The sequence below is a fragment of the Balaenoptera ricei genome, chromosome 1, assembly GCF_028023285.1.
Source record: "Balaenoptera ricei isolate mBalRic1 chromosome 1, mBalRic1.hap2, whole genome shotgun sequence".
Taxonomy (NCBI): Eukaryota; Metazoa; Chordata; class Mammalia; order Artiodactyla; family Balaenopteridae; genus Balaenoptera; species Balaenoptera ricei.
In genome coordinates this window covers 188,708,818-188,721,168 of record NC_082639.1, presented here as the reverse complement: position 1 = coordinate 188,721,168, position 12,351 = coordinate 188,708,818, and the positions used below count along the sequence as shown (strand labels likewise).

The 12,351-nt window shown below is 39.4% G+C and overlaps 1 protein-coding gene across 6 annotated transcripts in view; it reads right to left on the bottom strand.

The window, feature by feature from the left end:
• The window catches only part of CRB1 (crumbs cell polarity complex component 1), a 265,758-nt gene that overhangs the window by 20,795 nt on the left and 232,612 nt on the right, over positions 1–12,351 (bottom strand). For all 6 annotated transcript variants that reach the window (XM_059942885.1, XM_059942896.1, XM_059942890.1 and 3 more), the window contains one exon: positions 9,052–9,178. In XM_059942885.1, coding sequence (XP_059798868.1) covers positions 9,052–9,178 — 127 coding nt within the window. The remainder of the gene's footprint in view (positions 1–9,051; positions 9,179–12,351) is intronic.

Sequence of the window (12,351 nt, the reverse complement as noted above, 5' to 3'; positions counted from 1 at the left end):
GCCATGATCTTTATGCCCTTTTATAAGGAAAGAATTTTTTCTATTTTCATCAAGGTTGGGAAAATAATATACATATAACCCATAAATATACATTATGAGTCATAAAAGTGTCAAGGAAAAACAAAGTTAAAACAAGTACCAAGGGCTTCCCTGGTGGCGCAGTGGTTGGGAGTCTGCCTGCCAATGCAGGGTACGTGGGTTCGAGCCCTGGTCTGGGAGGATCCCACATGTCACAGAGCGACTGGGCCCGTGAGCCACAATTGCTGAGCCTGCGCGTCTGGAGCCTGTGCTCCGCAATGAGAGAGGCCGCAATAATGAGAGGCCCGCGCACCGCGATGAAGAGTGGCCCCCGCTTGCCACAACTAGAGAAAGCCCTTGCACAGAAACGAAGACCCAACACAGCTATAAATAAATAAATAAAATTAAAAAACAAAACAAAACAAGTACCAATTTCAAGTCAGGTATCTTGATATTTAAATTTGTTCACATATGAAATTTCCTAGAGTGTGCCCAGTTTTTGGCTCTCACAAAAAAGATTAGCAATGGATTCAGTGAGCTGCAGCCTCCTTTCCTAAAGCCAGTATAAGTCAGTCGAGAAGAAAATCCATACTGTACAAGAATTTACACACTCCATTTTTGAAAAGAAAAATTAGGAGAAACTAAATTCATGTTATGTTAAACTAGACGACATCATGATATTCACTTGCATACTAGTAGTCTTCAGTTTTGTTGATCACAACTCTGTTTTTAGTAGATGGAACCAATGCCAAAAGTTTTTCTTGAGTAAAAAGCAAGGGGAATAACTCAAGAAAATGATAACAAGATGCAATCAACTTCATTATTCACTTTGAGTCATTTTGGTAAGTTAATTGGTTTGTAACGTGGTCATCTGATTTCTAAAATGATCTGTGATCGACTTCAGTGACATTCTGAAGAGAATGGAAGTGTGTCAGGTAGAGATGATGCTTCTCCGGGGGGAATAACTACGATGTGTTTCGGTTTTCCTAGAACAATGTCAGTTCAGGCTGTTGTGCCAATGTAATTATGAATAGTGCTTCCTTTCCCTCTCAAAGTATTCCAGTTGAACAATAAATAGTACAGTCATCCGTGTCATAACCAACACACGTCATTACATTCACTTCAAATATCTCCATGGTTTACGAAACTGGAGAACTGCGTGGGTGGAGCATGGAAGTCACCCAGTTCCCTTAGTCTAAGCTCTTTAGAGCAGGAGCACATCTTTTGCGTATAATTTAGTTTCTCACCAAGCTTGGCTCAGAGCCTTGTTTATAGCAGACCCTTGATAATGGTGGATGAATGGGTAAAGAACTGATTTTAAAAATCAGTTTCCACAAAGTCCAATATTTTAGCAAGGCAATGATCACTTTAGGGAGATTTTTTTTTTTTCTTAATGATGAGAATTGGTTTGACAGGTAGCTAAAAAGCTGTATGATTTGGTTAGCTAGTCAACTCAGCGGCAAACTTCAACCTACACCAACCAATTAATTCACTTACGCCTGCAACCCAGGAGCCCTGCTCTCTATCGCCGGTTTCCGTTCTACTTTGGACACATGAAGAAATGTGTTCTGAAGGTGAAACTCTATGTTACATGATTTCTGTGAAGCCAGTGGTGATGACCTCACATTAAGAAATGAAGAGCATTAATTATAGTTGGTGAAGCAGAAATCTTAATAATGTGTGAAAAGATGAAAGGAAAACAGATTAGTGAACTGAATCAGACCTGATTTCAGTGATTGAGATACATCAAAATAATATTTAAGAACCTTTTCCTGTGTTAGTGCTATATTTACTCCTTCCTGAATGCTAATTAGTGGAAACTCAGTGAAAAGTGACGGGGCTTTTTAAAATTGTGATTTGAAGAGAATGTCATTCTGGATGCCTCTTTCCTGAAAGTCAAATTGAGAGCCCAGAGAGACTGCTGTTCAGAGAAAGATGCTGTGCCCTTGGCCAGTGCTCTGTTCCCATCAGGAGCCCGAGGATGTGGGCCGGTCGGCGCCACCCTTGACATCAGCCCTCTGGATCAAACACAACCTTAACCCTCTCAGAAACCATGCATGACTCTGTCATTCACAAACGACCCCAAGTCCCTGCCGAGTTTATTTTTCTTTTCTGCTTTGCTCTCTTAATTTAATGAATTTTGCTTAAGTTTATTAGTATAAAGAAGAATTTCCTATCACTTGCTAGATTTACTGTGTTTCAATGAATGGTTCCCACCCTGAAAATCTGGGACTTTCTGAACAGGTTCCCTCAATCAGGCCATCTATTCATTTGCATGAATGTTCAGACTCTTCATTTAGCCAGAATAAAGAGTAATTTTGTTGTTAGACACATCTGCCCACTCCTCAAATCCCCTGTCTTCTATTATACAGTCACCTCCCTTTTCCTTCCAGAGGTGTCGGAAACAGTCATAGGCACCAAAGTTTTAGGGTTGAATTGGAAAGAAGTTCCTGTTTGGTTTTCCAAACCATTCTTGATGATGGCTAACATTTTTTATTTTTGCCAATTTGGACCACAATAACAAAGGAACTCCTGCTAATTATCCCTACATCCCCTTCCTAATTGGTGACCTCAAACCTTTCTTTAGCATGAGATTTGGAAATGGAAGACTCTGATGAACCCAAGCTCTGATATTTCCTATACATTTGGCCTTGAGCAATTCAGGTAACCTCTTTAAGTCTCTATTTATCTTTAAATAAAGATAATAATGCCTCTCAGCAGCGATTATGAGGGGAAAAAACTGGAGTTATTAATGTAAGAGCCTCTCTTAAATTGAAAGCAGTGCTAGTATAGCTGTGCATATCATTTATTCTCAATTTCCATGGGGTCATGTATTGCTTTTCCTTTTCTACCTTTTCACAGCAATTATTTTAGTAGTAGAAAATGTGACAATTTTTAACCTCCCACCAAAGAAAACCACAGGACCAGATGGTTTCACTAGTAAATCCTACCAAACATTTAAAAAAGAATTAACTCCAGGCCCCCCTGGCAGTCCAATGGTTAAGACTCCATGCATGCAGTGCAGGGGGTGCGGGTTCGATCCCTGGTCAGGGAACAAATATCCCACATGCCGTGCAGTGTGGCCAAAAAAAATAGTAATAATTATTTAAAAATTAAAAATATAAAAATAAAGAAAAGAATCGACTCCATTTCTTCTCAAACTTTTCCAAAAAAGTGGAGAGGAGGGAACATATCCAAAATCATTTTATAAGATCAACATGACCCCAATACCAAAGCCAGACAAAGACACCACAAGAAAAGAAAACTACAGGCCAATATCCTTGCTAAATATGAATGCAAAAACCACAACAAAATACTAATAAACCAAATCCAGCAACATATGAAAAGGATTGTACACCATGATCAAGTTAGATTTATCCCAGGGATGCAAGGATGGTTTGACATATGAAAATTAATCAGTGTAATACACCACATTAACAGAATAAAGGGAAAAATATCACATGATCATCTCAACTGATGCAGAAAAAGCATTTGACAAATCTCATACCATTTTATGATAAAAACGCTCAAAAAACTAGGAATAGAAGAAAATTACCTCAACACAATAAAGTCCATAAATGAAAAGACCACATACTCAATGGTGAAAAACTGAAAGCTTTCCCTCTAAAATCTGGAAAAAGGCAAGAATTCCCACTCTTGTCACTTCTATTCAGCATAGTAATGGAAGTCTTAGCTAGAGCAATTAGACAAGAAAAAGATATAAAAGTCTTCCAAATTGGAAATAAGTAAAATTTGTCTGTTTGTAGATGACATCTTATATGTAGAAAACTGTAAAAACTCCACAAACAACTTGTAAAACTAATAAACAAAATCAGCAAAGTTGGAGGATACAAAATTAACACACAAAATCAGTTGAATTTCCATACACTAACAATGAACAACTAATTAGAAAAGGAAATTATTAAAATAACCCTATGTACACCAAAAGAATAATTCACTTAGGAATAAACTTAATCGAGGAGCTGAAAGATTTGCACACTGAAAATTATAAAATATTAATGAAATAAATGAAAGAGGACACTAATGAGAAGACATCCTGTGTTCATGGATTAGAAGAATTAATATTGTTAAAAATGTCCATATCACTTAAAGCTATCTAATATTCAGTATGATTCCTATTCAGTCGTGAGAATGAAGGAAACCCTGCCATTTGCAACAGCATGGATGGACTTGGAGGGCATTATGCCAAGTGAAGCAAGTCAGACAGAGAAAGACAAACACCGTATGATCTCACTCATATATGGAATCTAAAAACATTGAACTCAAAGAAGCAGAGAGCAGAATGGTGGCTGCCAGGGGCTGAGGAGTGGGGAAAACGGAGAGATGCTGGTCAAAGGGTACAAACTTTCAGTTGTAAGATGAATAAGTTCCAGGAATCTAATGAACACCATGGTGACCATATATAGTTAATAATACTGTATTATTGTAAGTTGCTAAGAGAGAGGATCTTAAATGTTCACACCACAAAAAAGAAATAGTAATCATGTGATGTGATGGAGGTGTTAGCTAATGCTAGGGTGGTCATCATTTTGCAAAATACAAGTGTATCAAACCAACACACTGGACACCCTAAACTTACAGGATGTTATATGTCAATTATATCTCAACAAAGCTGGAAAAATACTAAAAAAATACAAGTGAACAAATACAAAAATACAAAATAAAAAATACAGATATGGAGAATAAAATGCAAAAGTTCAATAGATCTATAATAAGACTCCCAAATGTATACTCCCAGCTTGCCATGTCTCTTGAACTTCAGACTGGAATATTCACACTAACTAATAATTGTACTTGGATAGTCCATTGACCTTACACGTATTCATTTATTCAATTAACAAAAATTTAAAAAATAAGATTCACCAAATTTAACTTTTCATGTAGTCAGATCTACAGCTTCTCCCAAACAATCATAAGATCTTACTGCTTCAAACTTTGTTAAATGAAGCCCTTTCTCTACATCCCGTTTCACTATAGAAGGTAGCTCAAAGTGCCCTGCCCTTTTGTCTGTATCGCTGCAACAGCCTCCTAAATGTGTCTTTATGGGTCCAGTCTTGCCCTGCTTTGAATCCATTCTCTCCCTAGAAGCCCAAGTAATCTTCTAAAGTGCAAGCGTAATCATGTCACCTCTCTGTTTGAACCCTATCAAAGACTCTCCATTACTCTTAGGAAGAAAAGCCTAGGTCCCTGACACGGCTTCCGAGGACTCATTCCGCTGACTCTGCAGCCTCAGGCTTACTCCGCCCCCCCCCCCGCCCACCGCCCACCGCCCACATCACATGGCCACACCGCACACCTCTGCAGCCCCTTCTGCTGACCTACCCCCTGCTATTCCAGCCCTCCTGACACAACCTCATGTCTGTTCGCCTTTGAATCTCAGCTTAGGCTTTGGGACTTTCTTTGACCTTCTGCCTTTAAGACTGGGCAAAAATGCCCCTCCTCTGTGCTCCTCTAGAGCTGGCACTAAGTTCCATCCTAACACGGACCCAGGAACTCTCCTCCTCTGTTGACCTACATCCTCTATGACAGCGGTCCCCAACCTTTTTGGCACCAGGGACCCATTTCGTGGAAGACAATTTTTCCACAGACCCCGGAGGCTGGGGGGTGAAGGGGGATGGCTCAGGCAGTAATGCCAGCGATGGGGGGATGGCTCAGGCAGTAATGCCAGCGATGGGGAGCGGCAGGTGAAGCTTCAGCTCACTTGTCCACCGCTCACCTCCCGCTGGGCAGCCGGGTTCCTAACAGGCTGTGGACCGGTTCCAGGGTTGGAGACCCCTGCTCTACAAGACCCTCAACTTACGGGCAAGTGCTGTGTCTAATCTACAGTTGTATTCTCAGTACCTAGTCCAGGGCACAGCACATAGTAGGTATTCATCAGATATTTGTTGAATAAATCAAAAGAGTAAAGTAGAGAAATGAAATTAGTCCACATTAGTAATAATTTTGGTAGTTGAGAATAATTTTCGTATTTCTTTCACTGGTTTTCTTCCTAAATCACTAAACTCAAATTTTATGTATAACCATTTCTAGAAGAGGTTCCATTTAAATTTTGCAAAATTAAAGCTGAATAACTTCTGCTTTAAAACTCAGACATGGCAAAAGGATCTTTAAATACAATTTAGTGAAGAATTTGGAAGGTGAGAGATATTGGTTGCCCTTAGATTGAAAAAAATATGTATTTATAAAAGGTTTATCACAGTCCCTGGCACAGAGAAGGTTCTTGATAGTGTTAAGTGAATTTGTCTTTCTGTGCTGTCAAAACACTAATTTCTCCAAACCTCCCTGTTTTCTCAACTTCCCTGTTCTCCAAAAAGGAGGGTGATAAAAACCACTCCCCGTGTACACACACACAGAAGGAAGAGGCATGGCCAAAGATAGAGATATAGCTTTGTTTAGTTCAAATGTTGAACCTTAAAAGAGAACAAAATAAAAAAAATTTAAATTCAACTACTATAGGTTATGCTTCAGAAATGGAGTCTAGAGGAGTTTGTGTGAATTTCTGTCACTCAGGTGAGATGGCCCCTCCTCAGAGCCAAGTTAACTATGGCTAGCGCTGGTGGGGACGATGCAAATCAATAGTAAGAATAATTGAGGATGTCATCAATACTAGAATTACAACTAGAGGAATACCTGCCACAGAGGGAAAGTATCAATACATGGAACTTTGACCTTGACTGCCGCAGGTGTTTACCTGCAGTAACACATCTGGGGAAAGAGACCACAATTCAGGGTGATCAGCACAGGTACTTCTGTGTTCATTATGTGGGGTGTGTGTGTGTGTGTGTGCCTGGCTTGTGGACATCTTAGCGTGCAAGACACAGTCAAGCCAAATGAAGACAGTTATCAGAGGATGAGGAGTAGTGATACAGAAACAATGGTTTTATTTTTCTGTGCAAATGTGCAAAAGCCATAGTCACACACAATGCAATTGAAAATACAGAAGAAGACAGAGAAGAGGGAGTGTTTTTAAGTCAGCTATGACAAGACATTGGAAAACAGAAAAGCAACTACTGACAATTACAGTGACAACAGAGGCATCAGAATTGTACAGAGAAAGAGATAGTGAGTGATTCTTAAATATATTTGGAAGGAAACATGTTACATTTGGAATGACTTATAAGTATATAATTACAGATATGCCCAATGGGAGCAAATGTGAAAACTGTACATGTGGTCTTTGGCTGTATCAATTTTATGCTTACTTAAGATAATCTGGGAATGCAAATATTGATGGGAAGGTTTTCCCCATGTCTCTTGCCATGAAATCTAGCTTTGGAACAGATCAGCTGAGATGGCAGGATGGCACGTACTGTGTGGAGGCGAGGGGAGCGGGGAGTAGAAAGGAAAGACTTCAACATGAGTCTCTCCCAGTTAAGTGCCTGCCAGCACTCCACAGGATAAATTTGCTGCATAAAATCCTCTATTATTGTTGAAAAATAAAACTGAAGATATTTCTTTTGCTTTTATAGTATACTAGTTCGTAATTCTGATTTCATGGTATAGTTAAGTTTACCTTGGTAATTTCCACAGAAAAACAAATTTCTTAAAACAATTGGAACTAAATGAGTATTGGATATCACACAGTGGATAAATTACCCTCACATTTTCAAACCAGGGCAGCTCCTAAAGACACAAACACATTTACAAAATGATATTTGGTGGGCCATTGTTATTATAGTTGCTTTCTAAATTAATTCATAGGATCAAATTATTTTCCCTTTAAATGAACACAGATAATGGCTCCTTTGGAAGGAATATCCACACAAAGATATTTAGCATAAATGATAACATGCAGTGTGGAAGCAATAAAACTATTAGCAAATAAAGTTATTTTCTAATTACTATTTTATATACGCTAAGCAAGAATATATTAATCTTTGCATACCTTATTAATTTATTTTGTAGATCTGTCATTTCAGGTATTTATTTCTTAAAAAAGTCATAATGCCAAATATACTTTGATTATAATAGGTACTATGCTTTTTTTCTCAGATAGTTGAAGAGGATAAATTTACTTGCAAATTTTAGAAAAATATGCCTCCAAGAAATTCAAGTTTTATAATTTACATTTTTAGTGTATGCATATATAATAATGCTTATTTCTTTACTGAATATGCATTGAAAAGCAATTGAGATTAGTCCATTTGATAGAAATGTTAATAAGCTCATAAATCTATAAACAATTAACAAAAAGTTATTATTTGGATAGAAAATATTGTAGGAAAAAGAAATGGAGAAAGGTTTTATCTGTCATTTTTTCTGAGGAAGGAAGGTTTTTATGGAATTGTAAATTATACTGGTGAGGTATATAACTTGAGAATTGATACCAATTGTATCACAAAATTTTCTTTCTAGATTTTGAGGGATTTCATGGAATTTCCCACTTTCTCTTTATATATATTTTTTAACTTACCAGAGAACTGGCAACACGTCATCTGAATAGCTTGTATAAGAGCATAGATGGATATAAATAGTTTAATCAGTAATTTTCAAATTGTCATGTCATGAATAATAGATAGGAATGAAAGAACATAAATGACTGAGGATGAGGGCAAATGAGGGCAACTTATATTGTAAAAGTACACACAAGAATGGGGTGTGGGAGAAAATTGTTTCTTACTGCAGTGGTCATCCAAATACAGAAGCGCTAAGAATGATGGCATATTTGTACTAAATACTCTCAACAGTGAGATGTTTCTGCTCATATTAAGAACAATTCGTTTTTTGCATTTAGAGCCGGAATAGGTAAATATTTGACATACTCATAAAGTGCTTGCAATATGCTTAAAATAGTCCTTGAATTTATTTTAATTTTCAAGATGGTTTTTATTTCAAGGCATCTCTTGAAATTCATGGCTTTAAAGTTTGGGAATGTTCACAGGTACGTCAATAATCATCCTGTTCACCCCACTCGACCACGGGCTCATCATTCATGCGCAGAATGAGGTAAGAAAGAAGCTGGAAGAGGTTCTGCCAGAGCAGGAGGGAGACATAGAAGGAGAGGCCGCTTACGTCCAGCTCACAGCGCGCGCCGGCGAAGGCCAAATCACAGACGCACTGGAACTTGTTCAGCAAGTCGTGGCACTGGCCTCCATTGAGGCAGGGATCGGAGGCACACTCATCAATGTCCTTTTCACACCTTGAAAACAGAAACAGCAGAAACCCGGGCCCCAGTTCAATAAATTGGCTGTGAAATGAATGGGGAGGGAGAACGCTGGCCTGATCCACCTAGAACAGTGCGGTGTAATTGACCAGTCCCCATGCCCTTTGTTGTATATGCTCGATAACGTGGGAGATAATCTTCAAAATTCCTTTCACAAATTTTTCTTTTAATGAAAATAATTTGTACACACACACACAGTTAATTAGAAAGAGAAAACAGGTGCAAATGTCTAGAAACCAAGACAAAATGGGGCCATGCGTAAGTCAATTTCTCCCTCTAGAGTGTTAGTGTCGTTGCCACCTTATAAAAGTTCAGTTTATTGGGGTACACGGGGACCAGGAGAGTGAGCTGTAGTTTTTCAACCTAGCGTCTACAGAGCAGACCTCGACTGAAGCTGTGAGAATTCTAATGCATCAGTGCCCCCAGGCGAAGGGGTAAAGCCCCTAAGAAACAGAAAAATGTATTTGGTTTATTCTGGGAGATTTGGGATTATTATCCTTGGGAAACCCATTTTTAACCAAAAGCCAAAATAGGTAATTAGAAGCTTGCACTTGCTAATAAATCAGTTTCATAGCTAAGTGTAATTTTTGCATGTTCAGGTAGAATGATTCTCAAAAGCCAAATTTTCCAAAAACAAGTGATATCAATTCTAAGGTAAACAGAAACTTTCCTCTTCCCCGGGACACTGTCGTTTTCCCCCTAATTTTCCATGAACTACTACGTGTTTTACCCAATCACTCCCCAATCACTCATTGAGTAGCTATTTATTTAGCACTTACCACGTGCCAAACACCCTGCTAGGCCTTGGGATAGACGGGTAACTGAGGCGTCTTTCTTACTTTGGGAAATTCATACAAAACCTCAGCTTCAGGAATCTCTACAGAGCAGCTCACAAGGTTGAAGTCCACTGTAAACAATTTTTCATTCCCCACCTCCTAAGAGGTAAGCGTGCGTGCCTGGGTCATCCACTAATCCCTAGGCTCAAACTGAAGGGATGAGGTGGTAGGTTGGGCAGGGCCAACCCAAGGCATACAGGGAAAAAGATTTCTTCCCAGAAAAACAGCTCCTTATCCCCTTAGATACCAAGCATAGCTGAGGCATTTTGTTTTCCTTTTTTGGCTTAGGCCTCTGGGCTGGAAGGAGACTCCTCTGATTAGACCGGAGCATGACGTGGCGGTCCGAGGGAGCCTGCCGAGTACTGCCTGCCCTGGGCGGGCCAGGGTGTTTACAGCATCCATCGCGCACAGCCTGCCAGGGGGACAGCACGGAGCTGGAGGTCTCACCCGACACAGGAGAAGGCAGCTGGTTAGAGGACAGCTTTTCAATATCTTTGGACTTTATGGAAGTCACATCCCCCTAGGCCTTGGGAGACCGCCCAGTATTTTCTAGCTTTCCTCCAGCTATTCTTTCTCTGTTTCTTATCTACTTCTCTTTTGAGCTGAACAGTGCACAATATACACACAATCATTATAAATATTATTGGAGCTTTCATTAGAGGTTATGAATAGGTAGAAAATCAAAACAAATAAATCCACTGGCATCCAGAGAATTAACTAATGACGGAGAAGGACTTTGAAAGCACAGAATCCATGGGACATGTGTTCACTATTTTAGAAATCCATTTTCAGTAGAGAAGTTTATCCGGATGAAAAGAGTCCTGGGAGAGGAACAGAAACGCTGAGCTTCCTTTTCTTACCACATTTCAAGTCAACAATTTGAATTTAAATGCCAGATCCCTCTCTTTTTTTTAAAACAAATAAACGTTGGAGGAAAGGGAAATGTTTGTTGTAAATAGGAATAAGGTGTGAGTAGCGGAGAAAAATAAGCCAAGGCTTTGAATGAGTTCTATGCATTGGCCATTAAACATTAATGTGCCATTAAGCATTAAATGGTGACATTGAAGGCTGGAAGTAACCAGCACTTAAATATGTAGTTAAAGTGTTGTTCAAATTTTAGGACAAGAAAATCTTTGCAGTGTTTTTGATGTATGTGGAATTGGAGGCCAACCGAATGGCTCTGGGTTAATAATGTGGTGCAATGAAAAGTAGGACGTGACTCTCGGCTGCACACCTCCATGCACGTGGATACTCGGACCGCCTTTGCCACTTAGAGCCAGCCACTGAGAGCAAGCCGTAACGGCGAGAGCTGGCTAGCCTTGTCATTCAATGTCGGAGGGAAAAATGCAGGTGTGGCCGAGATTGCCTGCTGTTTTGTAAACCTGGCAAAAGAGCTGTATCTCTGTGGTGCCCAAAGAACTGGTTGAAAAAAAGAAAATTCAAATTAATCCAAACTCTAGTTGTTGTGGAGCAAAAATATACCCATTATTTTATTAACTACTCTTCTGGGGAATTAATTCAGTCAAGATCTCTTTGTCCAATGTGTTGGACTTGAATTGATCTAATTTGTTCGGAGGAAGTTTGATCAGAGATCAGTATTATCTTACCCTGGATGATACATGAGATGGAGGAGAACTCTTTCCCTTTTCTTTTAAGTGTTGCAAGTAAAGATTTAGTCATACATTTATGCCAGCACATCTACAGGTGAGCAGAGGCTTTGAAGGCAGTGCGACCTTGCAGCAGCAGGTGTCTGGATTGGCACCTGACCTGTCACTTAACCTCTTGGCTTCCGTTTACACAAATGCAAAATGGAAATAATAACAATTAGAGACAATAATAACAGTAACAATAATAACAATTTGTCCGGTGCCTGGCATAGCACTAGAAAAAAATGGCTAAGTATCTGTTACCTGCTGTTATAGTATCTCGACCTTGTAGAGCCCCAGTTTGTTACCATTCTGGGAACATTGATCCCCTTGGGAATCCGATAAAAGCTATGGAATATGCACCTTCTTGCACTTGACCTCACCTCGGCCAGTCAAACGCATATGCAAATTTGCCTGCATGTTCAGCAAGTCACAGACCGAAACCAGCGATCAACCCCATACCGACAATCCCGGCATTAGGTACAGCAGAGCTGAAGGGTTTCTCTGGGAAAGGTAGATTCATCTGGATAAAGTGTGTATACTTTTAGGGTTGAAGGTAATTCTAGGGGCAATCTTTAAGGTTTATTACATTTTACCTTCACCAACAACCGTGTTTGCATCATGTACTAGAGTTAGTGGGACAGAAACACGCATCCAGAAGTACCTC